The sequence below is a fragment of the Silene latifolia genome, chromosome Y (assembly GCF_048544455.1).
Source record: "Silene latifolia isolate original U9 population chromosome Y, ASM4854445v1, whole genome shotgun sequence".
NCBI lineage: Eukaryota > Viridiplantae > Streptophyta > Magnoliopsida > Caryophyllales > Caryophyllaceae > Silene > Silene latifolia.
Window position 1 is genome coordinate 223,318,185 of NC_133538.1, and position 18,817 is coordinate 223,337,001.

The 18,817-nt window shown below is 40.1% G+C and overlaps 3 protein-coding genes across 3 annotated transcripts; all 3 read left to right on the forward strand.

Annotated features, from left to right (window-relative positions):
- The first annotated feature begins 7,198 nt into the window (after window positions 1-7,198).
- Window positions 7,199-7,996, forward strand: LOC141630129 (uncharacterized). The gene is made up of 2 exons (XM_074443000.1): window positions 7,199-7,709; window positions 7,827-7,996. The coding sequence occupies exons 1-2, from the start codon at window positions 7,199-7,201 to the stop codon at window positions 7,994-7,996; spliced, it is 681 nt and encodes a 226-aa protein (XP_074299101.1).
- A 401-nt stretch (window positions 7,997-8,397) lies between these two features.
- LOC141630130 (uncharacterized) lies at window positions 8,398-9,961 on the forward strand. Its single transcript, XM_074443001.1, has 4 exons — window positions 8,398-8,586; window positions 8,810-8,988; window positions 9,232-9,457; window positions 9,524-9,961. The coding sequence occupies exons 1-4, from the start codon at window positions 8,398-8,400 to the stop codon at window positions 9,959-9,961; spliced, it is 1,032 nt and encodes a 343-aa protein (XP_074299102.1).
- A 7,135-nt stretch (window positions 9,962-17,096) lies between these two features.
- Window positions 17,097-18,386, forward strand: LOC141630131 (uncharacterized). The gene is made up of 2 exons (XM_074443002.1): window positions 17,097-17,575; window positions 18,335-18,386. Exons 1-2 carry the CDS (start codon window positions 17,097-17,099, stop codon window positions 18,384-18,386), a joined length of 531 nt encoding a protein of 176 aa, XP_074299103.1.
- The last annotated feature ends 431 nt before the right edge of the window (window positions 18,387-18,817 follow it).

Genomic DNA, 18,817 nt, shown 5'->3' on the forward strand with positions numbered 1-18,817 from the left:
GACAATATGGGACCAGTAGTCAGATGGCGTAGAAAGGTGGACAACCCTAATCCAAGGAGAGACCAGACCAAATGGTGAGAGTTTCACATGGATGTAGAACATGCAATAGAGGACTATTTTTACTCTCAGGAAGGAGGTAGCCTACCTATTGAAAGCTGGATATCTCAAACATCTGATCAGAAGAAAAGGTAGCCAATCTGATCAGAACAGAAGCAACTAGGTGTAACACCCCCATTTATTTAAGGGCCTGGACTAGGGCTCCTCAGATAAAGAAGGGTGTTACCATCTCGGAAACTCGAGGTAGTAGATAACAAAGGAAAAATAAACAGTACTTTAAATTGAAAGTTATAAATGTTTACAACTCAAATGGAACATGTCCCAAAACTGAAATTAAAGTCTGATAGCTAAACTGAAATAAAACTGGGCTAGCTCTAAGTCAGGTGATCCATGCTCTCTCCCCTGCCAGCTCCATATGTCTCAACAACCTGTCAATCTACTCCCCAGTAAATGGATCATCACAGGTGTACACGAATACACAGGGTCAACCGCGAGGTTGAGTAGGTAATACGATATAATAAAGAATGCAATGATATGATCCTCCAATCTCAACTCCATCACACACATCCCCGGAACGCCCAGCCATACCGATCCCCGGCATACTATATCAATCGACCGTCGTCGATATACCACTAAATGGTCGAGGACACCAGGGCAAGTCCTGCAGAACCCGCCTGGGCCTTAATCGCAATAATATCATCTCCTCCAACTCCAACTCCGATGCAAATGCAATGTATGAAACGTATGAAACAATAATGCTCAATAAGATAAAAAAGATAATCAGATATATCATATAATCACCGAACATGCCAACTCTTTATAATCGTAAGAACTAAATCAGTGTATTCCCCTACCTCAGTACTGCAGTCAAATAGTCGGGTGCTCAGTAATATTCCACAACAAATTCACCCTCTGAAAGATAAATAAATGATAAACAACTACTTAAACTATTCCCGTTCCCAATATAGAAAGTTACTAAAAATAGAAACTTCTTTAAATGGAAAGTTTTCTTAAATGGAAACTTTCCCGATATAGCAGCTTTTCCATTTTAACAAACCCGACTCAAAACCCCTCTCTAAATATTTTAAATAACTCGGGAATTAAATTAACTAACTAAGAATACGACAAAGTAACGAATTATAACGATTAAATCTACGACAAAACCGTTTCAAAACTAAAACAACCCGTCATCACCACCGTCCCTTCACACGCACTCCCACGCTCCCACGCGCCGCCTCTAGCCCGTGTCAGCCACCAGCCCAAACCCCAGTTTGACTTGACCACCAACGACCCCCCCCCAACGCGTCGATCATTTAAGCCCGCGAGTTAAACCGGGGGCGTCGTTTGGCTGGTTCACCACCGTGCCTCACCAACCGCCCCCTGTTCTCGACTTACAACCACCGCAGCCATCACCTATCCCCTGCCAAACTACCACAGCCCTGCTCGCCGTCAGACAACGCACCCAGACGCCGTGGCGCCGCCGTTTTAACCTCCCCCGAGTCCACGGTGGCGCCACCCCAATCCTAACCGTCTAAACCAGCCTGAAACCCGTATTTTTAACCCGTTGCTACCCTATGTCGATGCCGCCTCTCCCTGCCACTACGACCGCCTAAAACCTCCCTAACAACCACCACAACACCCGACACGTACCACACAACTCAGATACCACGTCAACAACAACCAGTACCGCCTCCCTAAGACACGCCACAATAATAAAAACCCGACAGAAAAAAAACGAAAACAGAAGGGAAGGGTGGCACTCATACCTTTTCTGCCACCACAACAGCCACCAGGGTCGCCTACGGACGTCGACAACCACCCTAAAGCCTTCCTTGTTGCGCCGTCAACACCCACACTCACTCTCTCTCTCTCGATTTGGGTGAAGGTTGAGATTGATGCCGATCAAATGAGGGAGGCGGGTGAGGGAGTAGGGTTTTGTAGTGCTAGGGTGAAATTAGGTTAAAAACATGATGTTGGGTGTTGGGTTAAACATGTTATTGGGTAAACTCAAATGAGTCGAGGGTAAATGGGTTAGCTCACATCTCGAATTCCATACAAACCCGTCTCAAATAACTTACGAAACAACTCGATCTTACGATACAACGCGAGTCAAGTGAAATAACTTAACGTAATTATCGACTAAACAATTAACCCGACTTAAATAGTAATATAAAATACGGAGTATTACAGTCTTCCCCCCCTTAAAATGCACTTCGTCCCGAAGTTCGCCACCCCGTAACGATAACCAAACATCCACAAGCATAAGACAAACACAAGTAGTACGTATACATAAGCTCTAAAACGCGAAGTGTTATATTCTATCCCTCTTAAGAAACTTTGTCCCCAAATTTGAACATACGACAGAAGTATGTGGCACTTAAAGAACCACAACATTGACCGAATAATAACAAATTAAAACAGCAGACTCCATGCATGGTCAATTCTCGATCCACCCAATTCTCGTCACCCAATCATAACATACCACTTAGCCAGATCGTAAACCATCAAGATTTTACAATCCTATCCTCCTTAAAACATGGTTACGTCCCCGTAACCCCATTATAAAATTCCACATCCAATGTTCAAGAAGATTACTGAAACAATAGGCACAAATCATCTGATAAGCTAATTACTCTATACTGGCAACTAGCATCCGACTTTTATAGCAACAAAACACACTTGTCAATTTCATGCTACGCATTACACAAAATGAAGGTAACAAATACTTGGATGCTTTGACACCAAATTAACACATTTACATCAATGTTGACAATCAACTAACTCATAGTTCATACTTGACGAATTAAAATATTTCATATCAGTAATCATATCATAGAAGTAAAATCCATATTTCTGCAAATCAGGTTTAGAGAAAGACACTAGGCAAAATTCAAGCAATGTAATAGCGTTTGTATAATTGAGACTACTTTACATAAAACTCACCGAAACAAATAAGATTATATGATCATATAACAAGGTTCATACTCATATGATATGCCTACCGTTCATGCTACAGAATTCATATCAGAGTATTACATGGTTACATCACATAATTCATATTTGATTAAACTTTTATATGAAACTCACATAACTTTCAATTTCAACAATCAAACATCATGCAACAACTTTCAAAATTCATAATTAAATAACCGCTTAGCTATTTTGCGAGCTATTATCGTTTTTAGGAAATATAATGAATTAACTAATCATAGGAAAGAGAATCAATTGCAAAGCTTAAGGAATTTATTTATAACAAATTTTACAACTCAGTTGGTCGGAACAAAAACATTACAGCAATTAGACAGAAAATTGGGCAACTTGCAAAAATCACTATTAAATAACGACTCGTTAAGATTTTACGTGGCTTATCATTTTGAGAACGTGAATGAATATTCTAAACAGTGGAGTTGGAATTATAGATAAACAATAAACACGTTTTAAATGGTTTCTTTTTCAAAACCATGGGTCGAAACAGAACTGTGCAGTAACAATCTGACCACTGTCAACTAAAATATTTATTTTTCTCAAAATATAATTCATATTAGCATGAAACTAAAAGGATTGAAAAGCTAAATCATAATGTTATCACACATAAAATTTTCACCATCATATAGAGAACACATTTTAAATGGCAGCCTGTACAAACAAGGTAACATTCTGGAATTTATTAAAATTTTTGGTTCCTTTAAATTACTTCACATTATCACACAACCATTCTTCCTCCAACACATGTTACATATCATTTGAGGCATAGAAATCACGTTGCACCATAGACATGTAATTGCCATCAAGGAAACGGTAAAGATTGCGACACCGAAAATAAAATCAACTAAATAACTCAATAATCATGTATGTATAGACAATGCATTAGTTTCTCATCGTAACAATCACAACTTATTTAAATACGAAAATATATCCTAGAAATCACTAAGGTGTCGCTTATTGAATACTAACCTTATAACTAAATTAAATTTTTATAATTAGACATAAAAAAATTGGCATGAAATTTTCAACACACAACTATATAACATTCAGGGCTTAGGGCAACACATTCCACATACCACTAGACATGGATTGCTAAGGCAATTAGTAAAATAATAACAATCATAAATCTCAAAATTCGATCACATTTGCCTAGTAAGCAAAACAGTAAACTCTTGAAAAGAATAAGACACTCAACAAGAAGTATATACACACTTAGAATAACAGCAAAACAATTATCAACGGACACGACACCCGTTTCGGTCTACTAGCTTTACACATAGGACTTAACTTGATTCTTCATCCTGTAACAATATAGCCTGGTTTGCTTTACTAACCATTCCAGTCAATCATGGTCATATCCCTCCTACATCTAACCTCTTAGGTAGCTATAGCTTATGGTGCCTCTATGATCAACTCATTAAACATATCATTATATTATATCTCTACCTAAGGGTTAAGGGATTAGAAAGCCGCATGCATATCATCATATAATTCATAATTCACAACTTATGTCATCCATACACTAAAATTTCACTCAATTATTCAAATAAGTCAGCATGCCAATATCAACCATATTCTTTCATTGCTCATCTTTAACCATGTATCACATCATTACTTACCTCATTCCGCTCCTGCAAAACTGTTAGTATAATATAGGCAAGGTCTGATCCTTTATTTTGTTACTACCCACTCTCTGCATCGCTCAAGGTTTACCAGGTTAGACTGAAAGGGCCAGTGGCTTGGTTTGAGGGGGCCCCTAACTCATTCCAATCTGGGGGCTCCTACGATTACTAGCCCGGGTTCATTTTATTTGACTCTTCCTATGTTCATTATTTTTGTTCATTTGTTTTTAGGCACGAGGATCGTTCTCTCGATACCACTTTATAACACCCCATTTATTTAAGGGCCTGGACTAGGGCTCCTCGGATAAAGAAGGGTGTTACCATCTCGAAAACCCGAGGCAAAGTAGATAACAAAGGAAAAATAAAAAGATTACTTTAAATTGAAAGTTATAAATGTTTACAACTCAAATGGAACATGTCCCAAAACCGAAATTAAAGTCGATAGCTAAAGCGAAATAAAAGTGGGCTAGCTCTAAGTCCGGTGATCCATGCTCTCTCCCCTGCCAGCTCCAAATGTCTCAACAACTGTCAATTTGCTCCCAAGTAAATGGATCATCACAGCGTACACGAATACACGTGGTCAACCGCGATGTTGAGTAGGTAATACGATATAATAAAGAATGCAATGATATGATCCTCCAATCTCAACTCCATCACACACATCCCCGGGAACGCATGACCATACCGATCCCCGGCAGACTATATCAATCGACCGTCGTCGATATACCGGCTAAATGGCGAGGACACCGGGCAAGTCCGCAGAACCGCCTGGGCCTTAATCGCAATAATCTCATCTCCTCCAACTCCAACTCCGATGCAAATGCAATGTATGAAACGTATGAAACAATAATGCTCAACAAGATAAATAAGATAATCGGATATGTCATATAATCATCGAACATGCCAACTCTTTATAATCGTAAGAACTCAATCAGTGTATTCCCTACCTCGATCGCTGAGTCAAATAGTTGGGTGCTCAGTAATATTCCACAACAAATTCGCCCTCTGAAAGATTAATAAATGATAAACAATTACTTAAACTATTCCCGTTCCCAAAATAGAAAGTTACTAAAAATAGAAACCTCTTTAAATGGAAAGTTTTCTTAAATGGAAACTTTCCCGATATAGCAGCTTTTCCATTTTAACAAACTCAACTCAAAACCCATCTCTAAATATTTTAAATAACTCGGGAATTAAATTAACTAACTAAGAATACGACAAATTAACGAATTATAACGATTAAATCTATGACAAAACAGTTTCAAAACTAAAACAACCCGTCATCACCACCGTCCCTTCACACGCACTCCCACGCTCCCACGCGCCGCCTCTAGCCCGTGTCAGCCACCCCAAACCCCCAGTTTGACCCAGCAACTAACGACCGCCCCAACAGGGTCGACTGTTGCCGGCGAGTCAAACCAGGGCCGTCGTTTGGCCTGGTTCACCACCGTGTCTCACCAACCGCCCCCTATTCTCGACTTACAACCACCGCAGCCATCACCTATCCCCTGCCAAACCACCACAGCCCTGCTTGCCGTCAGACAAAGCACCCAGATGCCGTGGCGCCGCCGTTTCGACCTCCCCCGAGTCCACTGTGGCGCCACCCCAATTCTAACCGTCTGAACCCGCCTAAAACCCGTATTTTTAACCCGTTGCTACCCTATGTCGATGCCAACTCTCCCTGCCACTACGACCGCCTAAAACCTCCCTAACAACCACCACAACACCCGACACATACCACACAACTCAGATACCCCGTCAACAACCACCAGTATCGCCTCCCTAAGACACGCCACAACAATCAAAACCCGACAGGAAAAAAACGAAAACAGAAGGGACGGGTGGCACTCATACCTTTTCTGCCACCACAATAGCCACCAGGGTCGCCTACGGACGTCGACAACCACCCTAAAGCCTTCCTTGCTGCGCCGTCAACACCCACACTCACTCTCCCTCTCTCGATTTGCGTGAAGGTTGAGATTGATGCCGATCAAATGAGGGAGGAGGGTGAGGGAGTAGGGTTTTGTAGTGCTAGGGTGAAATTAGGTTAAAAACATGATGTTGGGTGTTGGGTTAAACATGTTATTGGGTAAACTCATATGAGTCGAGGGTCAATGGGTTAGCTCACATCTCGAATTCCATATAAACCCGTCTCAAATAACTTACGAAACAACTCGATCTTACGATACAACGCGAGTCAAGTGAAATAACTTAACGTAATTATCGACTAAACAATTAACCCGACTTAAATAGTAATATAAAATACGGAGTATTACAGTCTTCCCCCCTTAAAATGAACTTCGTCCCGAAGTTCGCCACCCCGTAACGATAACCAAACATCCACAAGCATAAGACAAACACAAGTAGTACGTATACATAAGCTCTAAAACGCGAAGTGCTATACTAGGAGCAAAAGCAAGAGTGCAATCTTCCTCCACCACCCCCTCTCTATGAAGTAAAATTCATAAATGGTGGATCGGAAATTTGTGGCCTAACCAGTTCAGCAGCAAAAAAAGATAGTCAGGACTCCTCAGATGAAGTCACTCTGCAAGTCTGATAATATACCACCCATCACATTCAGCGATTGTGACTTGGTGGGCATCCCTGACCTGCACCATGACGGCCTGGTGATTTCCATGCAAATTGGGACTGCCAATGTAAGGAGGATCTTGATAGATGGAGGCAGCTCGATGAACCTGATCTTGCTAGACGTACTCAAAGCCATGAAAATTAAAGAGGGCCAAATTACTAAGAAATCCAGCGTCTTGGTAGGATTCAACGGAGAAACAAGGAACACGTTAGGAGAAATCTATCTCCCTACCTATGCTAAAGGTGTTGCATCTTATAAAAGATTTGGGGTCCTTGACTGTTTGTCCTCTTACAATGTCATTCTAGGTAGGCCATGGATCCACAATATTATGGTTGTTCCCTCAACCTATCACGAGTGTGTCAAGATACCAACAGACTGGGGAATATCAAATATCAAAGGTGAGCATGAATTAGCCCAGGAATGCTACACTGAGGCCCTGAAGCCTTCTAAGACACGTAAGTCCCTTGCATAACAATTACGGTACCTTGTCAGGAGCACATATGTAGCACCACAAAGGATGGAAACGGATCAGGTAATCCTCGATTCTGAGTACCCTGACATGTATGTTCTAGTTGGGTCTAATGCCCCTGATACTATCAGGCCTGATTTAGTAAGTTTTCTCAAAAATAAATCTTCCTGCTTTGCTTGGTCTCACTTTGATATGACTAGAATTAGCGTGGATGTTTCAACTCATAAGCTCAATATTGACACATCTTTTAAGCCTGTGCAGCAAAAAGGATGAAAATTCGCACATGAAAGAAACCTGATCATCAATGAAGAAGTAGACAAGCTCCTGGACATGGGCATGATCAGGGAAGTTATGTACCCTTGATGGCTAGCAAACGTGGTTGCCTTACAAAAGAAGAATGGCAAATAGAGGGTCTGTGTAGATTACACCGACCTAAACAAAGCCTGCCTAAAGAACCATTCCCTCTACCACACATTGACGCCACGGTGGATGCAATGGCAGGGCACGAGATGCTAACATTCATGGATTATTCCAGTGGATTCAACCAGATAAAGACTCATCCTACTGACCAGGAGAGTACTGCATTCATAACTGACCGAGGTATGTATTGCTACACTGCCATGCCATTCGGTCTAAAGAATGCAGGGGCAACATACCAACGCCTGGTCAACACGATGTTTAAAGACCAGATTGGGAACATTATGGAAGTTTACATCGATGATATGGTGGTAAAATCCAAAAATGCACAAGATCATGCGAAGCATTTTGAAATAGCATTTCAAATCTTGGAAAAATATGCCATGAAGCTCAACCCTGCAAAATACCACTTTGGAGTTTCTGCAGGGCAGTTCCAAGGCTATATGGTGACAAAACGGGGCATATAAGCTAGTCCAGAACAAATTAAAGCTATACTAGAGTTACAGTCACCCAAGTCTGTTAAGGACATACATCCAAAAACTAACAGGCAGGGTGGCTGCCCTGAATAGGTTCATATCCAGATCTTCTGAGAGGTGTAAAACATTTTACAGCCTGCTCAGGAAAAATAAACAGTTCCATTGGACACCTGAAGATGAAGCAGCCTTCTAGGATCTAAGGTTATACATTTCTTCTCCACCTTTACTGGCCAAGCCAGAAAAAGGGGAACCCCTGTCAGTATACCTATCCGTAACCGACACAGCAGTAAGTGCAGTCCTGATGAAGGAACAAGAAGGTCAGCAACACCTTGTCTATTATGTAATTAATAGTCTACTAGACGCTGAAATGAGGTATGGCTTGCTTGAAAAATATGTCTAAGCTTTAATTAGGTCATGTGCAAAGTTACGCCCCTACTTTGAGTGTCACCCTATAATAGTCAGGACTAACCTACCCATAAAATCTGTCCTGCGGAAGCCTGAACTGTCAGGCAGGATGGCCAAATGGTCAGCCCAACTTATTACCTACGATATTACCTTTGAACCCAGGATAGCAATCAATTCACAGGCCTTAGCAGACTTTATGGCTGATTTCAGCCCTAACCTAGAATCAGACTTGACCAAGGAGGCTAACCAGTTAGAAAATAAAGGATCAGACCAAGAATGGACCCTGTTCACAGATGGGGCATCCAATACACGGGGGATAGGGCTAGGGTTAGTTCTAAAATTGCCAAAAGGGGACATAATAGCCCAGGCTGTGAGTAGTGAATTCAAGGCTACCAATAATGAAGCAGAATATGAAGCCTTCATAGAAGGACTCAAGGTAAGTCTAGACCTCGGTGTTCAAAACTTAAAGGTAAAAACTGACTCACTTTTAATTGCCAATCAGATAAATAGAATTTACACAGCAAAAGATAATAAAATGAATTTGTATTTAGAATATGCCAAAAAACTTTGCGCTAAATTTCAATCATTTGATATTGACCAAATACCAAGAGACCTGAATACCCAGGATGATGCTCTAGCCAGCCTTGGTTCAAATTTTACCGCTACTATTTTCAATAAAGTACATATAGTCCATTTACTTGAACCTACTATCAGCAAGCCTGAACAGGTGAATCCTGTCAATATTGACAATGATTCATGGACTAAACCTTATTATGACTGGTTCCTGCGAGGCATATTACCTCAGGATAGGCATGAGGCCAGAGCCTTTAGAATCAGAGCTTCTACCTATTCCATTATCAATAACACTTTGTTTAAAAGATCTCAGGTTGGACCATATTTGAGGTGCCTTGAACCACACGAAGCCAGGCAGGTAATCTAAGAGATACATGATGGATATTGTGGCAACCATAAAGGCGGCAGAAGCCTGGCAAGCAAGATACTCAGGACTGGCTATTACTGGCCAACCCTAAGGGCTGACTGTCTGGAATACTCTTCAAAATGTGAAGCCTGTCAAATACATGCTCCAATTATTCATCAACTATCTGAGTTACTACATTCAATTTCTGCACCCTGGGCATTCATAAAATGGGCTATGGCCATAGTAGAAAAGTTACCTGTAGCTCGAGGCCAGAAAGTATTTATGCTAGCCAGGACTGCCTACTTCTCCAAATGGATAGAAGCTGACTCATTCAAAAAGGTCACTGAAAAGGAAGTAATATATTTTATCAGGAAAAATATTATTTGCAGGTGATGCGTGTCATTTATATGATATTTTACACCCTATTTTACACGCATTTCAGAGCTCAATTGAGTAGTTTATGCTACTATTTCCCTTGTTTCGTGTATTTTTTCCTTTTCTTGTGATTTTGTAGAAATGTGAAGATTTCAGTGGAAAATAAGCCGAATCCGTCCCTAAGTACTTAGCATTGCATTTGACATGGAGTATTGACTCGAGGAATGAGCTTGGTGCGCGTTTCAAGGCCTAAAGATAGCAAAAGCAAGGGTGCGTACGAGTTTAACAAGCGAAGAAGCATTTCACGATATTGCAGCCTCGTTCAGATGGCTATATCCCGAGTTCTAGAGCAGATATTCGAGTGATTCTAATTGTAGGTGAAAGCTTATCCTCTTAGCTTTCCAACGCCGTGTAGAACGCCTGATTTGACCAAGTAACGAAGAAATGGCAGCTGTTTTAAGATCGGTGCGCGTTGCAGGAATCGTCAGAATGCAATTTTGTACAGCACCTTTGGTCGATCGACTGGCCTCAGTGTTCGATCGACCACTAGGTGAGCTGATGCGCAAATTAAAAGATCGTGAATTAGAAAGCCCAATGTATTCTTAGGTTTAGGAATAAGAGTGCGTGATATTCCTATATAACTAACCTATGTTTTCAGAATAATCATCAGTTTTCAGAGGAGAGACATTAGGTCTCGATTTTAGCATAGTTCAAATACTTTAGTTTCTCAATAAAGTTCGCTATTTTGCATCCGTATTTCCTTTCTGCCTTCAGTTTCGGTATTTCTCAATCATAATTCCAGTCTTTAAGTTTATTATCTTCATAGTTAGAATTGCTAGATTAGTTCCCTTAAGCCCTAACTTTCTTTATTGCGTATTTATTGTTAAATAGTTTTAATCATGCTTTCGTTTACTGTTTTAATTGCTTTCATTGTTGTAGTTAGAATTATTATGAGTAGCTAAATACCCTTTGCTAAGATGTAGGGGATCTATGGCGTAGATGGCATTAGAATAGGAAACCCCGCATTAGGGCTTGGTCGATCGATCGAGCTTAACTAGTCGACCGATCGAAAGTTTTGGATTAGTCGATCGATGGGGTAGTTGGTCGATCGATCGATTTCGTGTCTCGATTAGCACCGTATAATTCGTTAAGTGCAATCTTTAGCAATGAGACCGAGAGGAGATTTGTTAGATGCTTAGTTTTGACCGACCCATAGATCGAGAGATAGGGGAGGGCATTAATTAATGAATTAAAACGACTAAATTGCTAAGATCGAAAGATAAGTAGTTTAGGCTTTAGGAATCACTTTTCAGGGCGAGAGCTAGTATTAGTGAGACCTAGGGACTAGTAGCATAGGCCGAAAGGAGCTACTAGTTAACTTGGACCGAGAGGACATGTTATACCCATCCTACACGACTGTATTTCGGACTTACCTAGGACTTTGTGCCATCGCAGCTATAGTGAACCGATCATCTTAGCTCCTTTTTATCATTAGCTTACACTTATTTCTTTTATTTGCTTATCTATTTTGCATTTAGACTTAGACATACTACAATCCAAAACCCCCCAGAAATTCCATAGACTGAAATAAAAGCAACTATTATCTCCCTATCTCCATGCGGATCGACCCTTACTACCGCTTACTAGTTGTAGTTTGGAATTATAAATCTTATTTTTGGTACTCACAACGACGGGTATTAAATTTTGGCGCTGTTGCCGGGGAGACAGCGCTAGTTTTAGTTGTTTTTAATTTTAGTCTTTCCTTCTTTAGTCTCAGGGAACTTCGGTTCCTTGAGACCGTTCTCATGTTTCATGTTCTAAGTTTTCCACAGGAAGAGGATGAAGTCTTTGGTGCTTATTTAGCCAGACTTTGGGAGTTTATTGAGCCCAGACGAGATGCCTTTTCTGATCTCCAAATATGCTGCACTATTTTCCGGAATATGAATGACCTTACGCGAGCATACCTCGAGTCTATAGGTAAGTGGGATTTCGAAGGAATCCCCGTAATTGAGGTATTCGAATTCTTTAATTTGTTTGCTACTGAATCTCTTAAACCTACTTTTTCTCTTCATGTTGACTCAGATGAGGGGGTGGGTGAGACCTTAGAAACCGATCTAGGAAATGCTGACGGAGACATAGAGGAGACCATTAGCGTGGTTGACAATCCTTTTTATGAGGATAGTTTAGAACCCCTTTATGATTCTTCCACCGATAGTGAGGTCGATTTGGAGGATCTCTTTGAGAACCTCCAACTTGATGAGTCTAGCAATAAGGAGAGTGAGGAGGGAAATTTTGACAGTCTTGAGGTTAATTGGGATGTGTATGACGATATTATAGATGAACCTATTATAGAGGACCCGATTGACCCATTTGACTTTACCGCCCCCTGCATTTGGGATGATTATCCACCTTCTCCTTTAGAGGACCAGACTTCTCCACCTCACAGTTCATACCCGTCTGAGCACCTTAATTCTACTCGCGTTATTTTTGAGTCAATTGCTCCTGAGCTCTCTAATTCTCCACCTGTGGTTAACTTGAGCTTTTATATTCCGCCCTTAGCTGGAGGGCAGAATTGTTTTGTGGATGATTTTAGGAGCTACCATAGGAAATTTGTTGGGCTTAAATGTTTTTATATTTTGATTTCCTATGTTATTTCTATCTTATGGTGCTACTTACAGTTTTGTGTAGCACATGCGCAGATGTATGATAGGTTGCTGAGAGCCTTGAGTTGTTTTGATTGGGCTCCATTAGAGTGAGAAAAAAAAAAAAAAGAGGTCGAGCGGGACCGGTCTGAAACCAGCGCTAGCCGGGAGGCAACCCGGATGTGATTTATTTAGTTTTGCGAATAAAATTCGTAGTTGTTTAAAGAAATAAATAAAAACTCTTAGTGTGTGCTTAGTTTAATTTCCGTCTATAGACTATTACTTTGGGCTTTGCGCAATTTTGGGCGCGTATTACTGTGCACTTGCAGATTTTTAGACCTCAAAAGCTCAAGTTATTGAGAAAATACGAAGAAATCAGAAGTTACAACAGTATTTCCAGTTGATCGACTGGTCTGTATAGTCGATCGACTGGTCTGTAGTTTCCAGGAGCTACTGTTCCTTTCACCTCGGTCGATCGACTGCCATCTGTGGTCGATCGACCACTGCCGCTGCTGTATCTGTTCACGACCTTTCCCCTGCTGTGTTGGGTCGTTTTGCAGGATTAAGGGAGTTTTCTACTCTATTTTATTTCCCGATTCATTTCTGATTTCTTCCATTTTCTTAATTTTGCACATTTTTACCGCTTCAAAATTGTTTTCTCGGTTTTATGCGTGGTATTTGTTTGTCTTTCAGGTACTTATTGGTAGCACTGCTGGCTACTGAAACTTCCTAGCTCACGCTGGTTTGGGGAGGTTTCCTTTTGCTGCGCTTAAAGTCTTGTGAGTTTCCGAGCTTAATTTCATGTCTTCTTTAGTTATTTCTCGCAAAATCCCATTTTCTTTTGCTTCTTTATACATGATTTTGCACAATGGGGACATTGTGTGATTTGGTTTGGGGAAGGGTTTTGCCTCGCATATCATTTGCTTGCATTCACGTTTACATTTTGTTTTACATTGCTTTTTCATTCATTTTGTTTTGCATTGCTTTTTCATTTCATATATTTATACAAAAATCCAAAAAAAAAAATTGAAAAATTTTAAAAATTCAAGAAGAAATTGCACGTTTATTTTAGCATATAGATCGAGTCGGAACGGTAGTATTTCAATGATGACATTGCATTTTCAGCTGTTTATGGCCAAGTCTTGCTAATTGACATGTTATTAGTAGAATCGCATATGCATATCTACGAGTTTTCGTTAAATTATCTTGCTGAACTTGAGACTTGACTTTGATTTTTGGCAAACTACTTATATTTTCTGAGGTTTAGAGCTTATAACTGGTGACATTCATGACCAGTTTATCTAGGATTGTGAGTAGTTACTCCTTATGAGACATGTTATATTAATATGCATAAATATGAACTTAATCTGCTTAATACCTGTATGCATTCGGTTTGTGGTTTGTTGACACATGTGGTAGAGGTCCCCTTTTCTCATTTTACCCATGAGCCTCTCATAGCCAAATTTAGCCTTTTGTCCCTTAACTACATCCTATATTTAGCCTGCCTTTGTCAAGCTAGTAGTCTTAGTTTTTGGGAAAGTGTTTATTGCGGTTTGGTTATATGCTCATTTTGAGATGATGTTGGGAAGATGAAAAAAGGAAAGAAAAAAATAGAATTGAAAAAGAAAAAAAAAAGAGAAGAAAAATGATTCGAAAAAGAAAGAAAAGAAAAAAGAAACGAGTGCTGTAGAAGCTGGTCGATCGACTGCAGCCCGAGAGAAGAAAAAAAAAACAAAATCACATGCTTCATTTGTTACGAGTTGGTGATTTCCACTCCCATTTTATCATTTATATTCTTTGGGGAGTTAACTTTTATGGAGGTTGTGAGCTTTGTGCCTCGAATTGGCACCGTGTTGTAGCATTTACATTAAGTTTGAAGTTGGGATTCGCTTATAGTTTGGATTGAAGTTACTAGCTTGGCTTATTACTCCTCATATCCAAATTCACTTTTTCCTCTTCTTACCCGTAGCCTCACATATCCATATTTACCTCGGCATGTGTCATGGTCATTTGATTGGTTGGAATGCATATGTACGGTTGTAGAGATCATTTTCATATTAGGCTGCAGGCATGTTCTTATAGGTAGTAGTTAGGTGAGTGTCATTACAAAATTTACTTCTTTCTATCTTTTAGATATACTCACCCGTATTCATTATGTGATTTGAGCGACCCGTGAGAGTCCATAATGATAAGTCTCTGTAGTTGACGGTTCAGCAGTTTTTAATGACTTTATAACTCGTTTGCATGATTCACATTGCTAATTGATTGTTGGTTATTGCATTAAATTGGTTTAGGCTTTACATGTTGCATTTCGCTCTAAGATTGAACTCGTTCCATTAGGTTTTAGAATCGAGTCTAGTTCTTGCTTGGGGAAAAGCAAGGGTTTGGTTTGGGGAAGTTTGATGCGTGTCATTTATATGATATTTTACACCCTATTTTACACGCATTTCAGAGCTCAATTGAGTAGTTTATGCTACTATTTCCCTTGTTTCGTGTATTTTTTCCTTTTCTTGTGATTTTGTAGGAATGTGAAGATTTCAGTGGAAAATAAGCCGAATCCGTCCCTAAGTACTTAGCATTGCATTTGACATGGAGTATTGACTCGAGGAATGAGCTTGGTGCGCGTTTCAAGGCCTAAAGATAGCAAAAGCAAGGGTGCGTACGAGTTTAACAAGCGAAGAAGCATTTCACGATATTGCAGCCTCGTTCAGATGGCTATATCCCGTGTTCTAGAGCAGATATTCGAGTGATTCAAAATGGAGGTGAAAGCTTATCCTCTTAGCTTTCTAACGCCGCGTAGAACGCCTGATTTTACCAAGTAACGAAGAAATGGCAGCTGTTTTAAGATCGGTGCGCGCTGCAGGAATCGTCATAATGCAATTCTGTACAGAACCTTTGGTCGATCGACTGGCCTCAGTGGTCAATCGACCACTAAGCGAGCTGATGCGCAAATTAAAAGATCGTGAATTAGAAAGCCCAATGTATTCTTAGGTTTAGGAATAACAGTGCGTGATATTCCTATATAACTAACCTATGTTTTCAGAATAATCATCAGTTTTCAGAGTAGAGACATTAGGTCTCGATTTTAGCATAGTTCAAATACTTTAGTTTCTCAATAAAGTTCACTATTTTTCATCCGGATTTCCTTTCTGCCTCCAGTTTCAGTATTTCTCAATCATAATTCCAGTCTTTAAGTTTATTATCTTCATAGTTAGAATTGCTAGATTAGTTCCCTTAAGCCCTAACTTTCTTTATTGCGTATTTATTGTTAAATAGTTTTAATCATGCTTTCGTTTACCGTTTTAATTGCTTTCATTGTTGTAGTTAGAATTATTATGAGTAGCTAAATACCCTTTGCTAAGATGTAGGGGATCTATGGCGTAGATGGCATTAGAATAGGAAACCCCGCATTAGGGCTTGGTCGATCGTTGGCTTAACTAGTCGACCGATCGAGCCGTTAGTCGATCGATTGGGTAGCTGGTCGATCGACTGACTTCGTGTCTGATTAGCACCGTATAATTCGTTAAGTGCAATATTTAGCAATGAGACCGAGAGGAGATTTGTTAGATGCTTAGTTTTGACCGACCCATAGATCGAGAGATAGGGGAGGGCATTAATTAATGAATTAAAACGACTAAATTGCTAAGATCGAAAGATAAGTAGTTTAGGTTTTAGGAATCACTTTTCAGGGCGAGAGCTAGTATTAGTGAGACCTAGGGACTAGTAGCATAAGCCGAAAGGAGCTACTAGTTAACTTGGACCGAGAGGACATGTTATACCCATCCTACACGACTGTATTTCGGACTTACCTAGGACTTTGTGCCATCGCAGCTATAGTGAACCGATCATCTTAGCTCCTTTTTATCATTTGCTTACACTTATTTCTTTTATTTGCTTATCTATTTTGCATTTAGACTTAGACATACTTCAATCCAAAACCCCGTAAATTCCATAGATCGAAATAAAAGCAACTATTATCTCCCTACCTCCATGCGGATCGACCCTTACTACCGCTTGCTAGTTGTAGTTTGGAATTATAAATCTTATTTTTGGTACTCACAACGACGGGTATCAGCAGGTATGGACTTCCTTCAGAAATAGTGTGTGATAATGGCACACAGTTCGTTGGAAAAAAGACTATGGCTTTTTGTGCTGGATGGAATATTAACCTGGTAACATCAACCCCAGGCTATCCAAAAGCAAATGGCCTGGCTGAGTCAAGTTACAAAGTAGTCATCAGCTGCCTGAAGAAGAAGCTGAAGAGAAAACGGGGCAGATGGGCAGAAGAGCTCCCATTAGTATTATGGGCAGACAAGACAACTCCAAAAACTTCAACTGGCCAGACACCTTATTCTTTGGTGTATGGCTGCGAAGCAGTTATCCTTGCAGAAATCCGCGTACCAACCTCAAGATATAGCCTGAATAGTATAGAAACAATTGACAGCCTGCTGCAAGATAACATGGTCTTAATAGAAGAATTGAGAGATGCTGCCAAAATCAGGATAGCAACGTATCAACAAGAAGTAGCGAGAAGTTACAATAAAAATGTCAAAGCTAGAGTTTTCAAGGAAGGGGACCTTGTCCTACGAAAAGTATTCCCAAAAAGAAAAATCAGCAGGCAAGTTAGCCCCTGTATGGGAAGGCCCCTATTTAATAGACTCAATCGTCGGACAAGGAGCATACAGGCTCCAAACCCTGGATGGAGAAATTATTCCAAGGTCCTAGAATGTAACACATTTGAAATTATTTCATATATAAAATTTCAGAATAAAACAACCTTATCCTGTCCTGACCAGGTAAAAATCCAGTACCTCTATTTGACGTGTTTTATCTTGTATATATTGCTTGCCTGTCTTACACGTTCTATGTGTACCTTGTATGTAAAACTTGGATGATCAACCATGATATGATATACGCATCTCAAACATAATATTTGAATCCTGAAAAATTATACATGATTTGTTGTTGTATGAATAAGTCTTCAAGATTGAGGGCTACTCTATTATATTTCAGCTTTATTTTTTTTGTTCAAGTATTTTTTAAAAAAAACTCTTTGCACCCTGTCATGCCTAACGTGGTTGGTAACCCACACCAGATACGACAAATACAGGACCAATCAGACATTGAAATAATTATTTGACCAGACTATTTGCCGCACACCTCTACAACGGCTGGACGCAGCAATATGACGGGTAAGAAGGTGATAGATCCTGACGACACGTCCAAAAGTCCTCTAGACAGGACGAATAACAAGCCCTCCAGATAGGTAGAGGACATAAGCCCACTAGACAGGCCGACTTCCCACCCACTTCAACCATCACAGAGTTCAAACTGCACATAGTTTAAAACTTACACAGAATTGAGACATGAAATATAGGTCCACATATTTTGAAGAAAACAGATTAACAGCTTCAAAGAAAACAACTTAACATGGTTAATAAAGGAAGCCTGAAATGCGAACTTTATAATAAATAAAGCCCTTACCCCCTGGGGCAAAGGCACCAAAAAATTTATATCCTGCCAGGGATAACCTCCCTAACTAGGACCACTAAAATATCAAATTGACTTTCCAGGGACATCCCCCCTGGATGGGCCAAAACCAAATAAGAATTATTTAAAAACTACTGCTCCCCCTTGGAAGCAGTATCCCCAGCATCATCCTTAGCCTCTTCATCCTCAACATCCTGTTCCTCAGGAGAGTCAACCTCTTGATCCTCACCAAGATTGTGCAGGTCAGGATACCTAGCAGCAGCAATAGCCATCTCTGGTTTAGCGTTCCAATTAGACATGGCTTCTACAGGCTCAGACATAGTATCAGCCATTTCCTTAATAAAGAAATAGAAGGCACCATCATCTAGCT

Excerpts from the sequence above, each read along its gene's own strand:
- LOC141630129 (XM_074443000.1), top strand. The coding sequence starts at position 7,199 with ATGAAGTCACTCTGCAAGTCTGATAATATACCACCCATCACATTCAGC. Across the intron at positions 7,710-7,826 it reads CCTGAAGCCTTCTAAGACAC|TTGGGTCTAATGCCCCTGAT; the intron begins GTAAGTCCCTTG and ends TGTATGTTCTAG.
- LOC141630130 (XM_074443001.1), top strand. The coding sequence starts at position 8,398 with ATGTTTAAAGACCAGATTGGGAACATTATGGAAGTTTACATCGATGAT. Across the intron at positions 8,587-8,809 it reads GGCAGTTCCAAGGCTATATG|GATCTAAGGTTATACATTTC; the intron begins GTGACAAAACGG and ends GCAGCCTTCTAG. Across the intron at positions 9,458-9,523 it reads CCTTCATAGAAGGACTCAAG|ATAAATAGAATTTACACAGC; the intron begins GTAAGTCTAGAC and ends ATTGCCAATCAG.
- LOC141630131 (XM_074443002.1), top strand. The coding sequence starts at position 17,097 with ATGGCTTTTTGTGCTGGATGGAATATTAACCTGGTAACATCAACCCCA. Across the intron at positions 17,576-18,334 it reads CCAAAAAGAAAAATCAGCAG|GTCCACATATTTTGAAGAAA; the intron begins GCAAGTTAGCCC and ends CATGAAATATAG.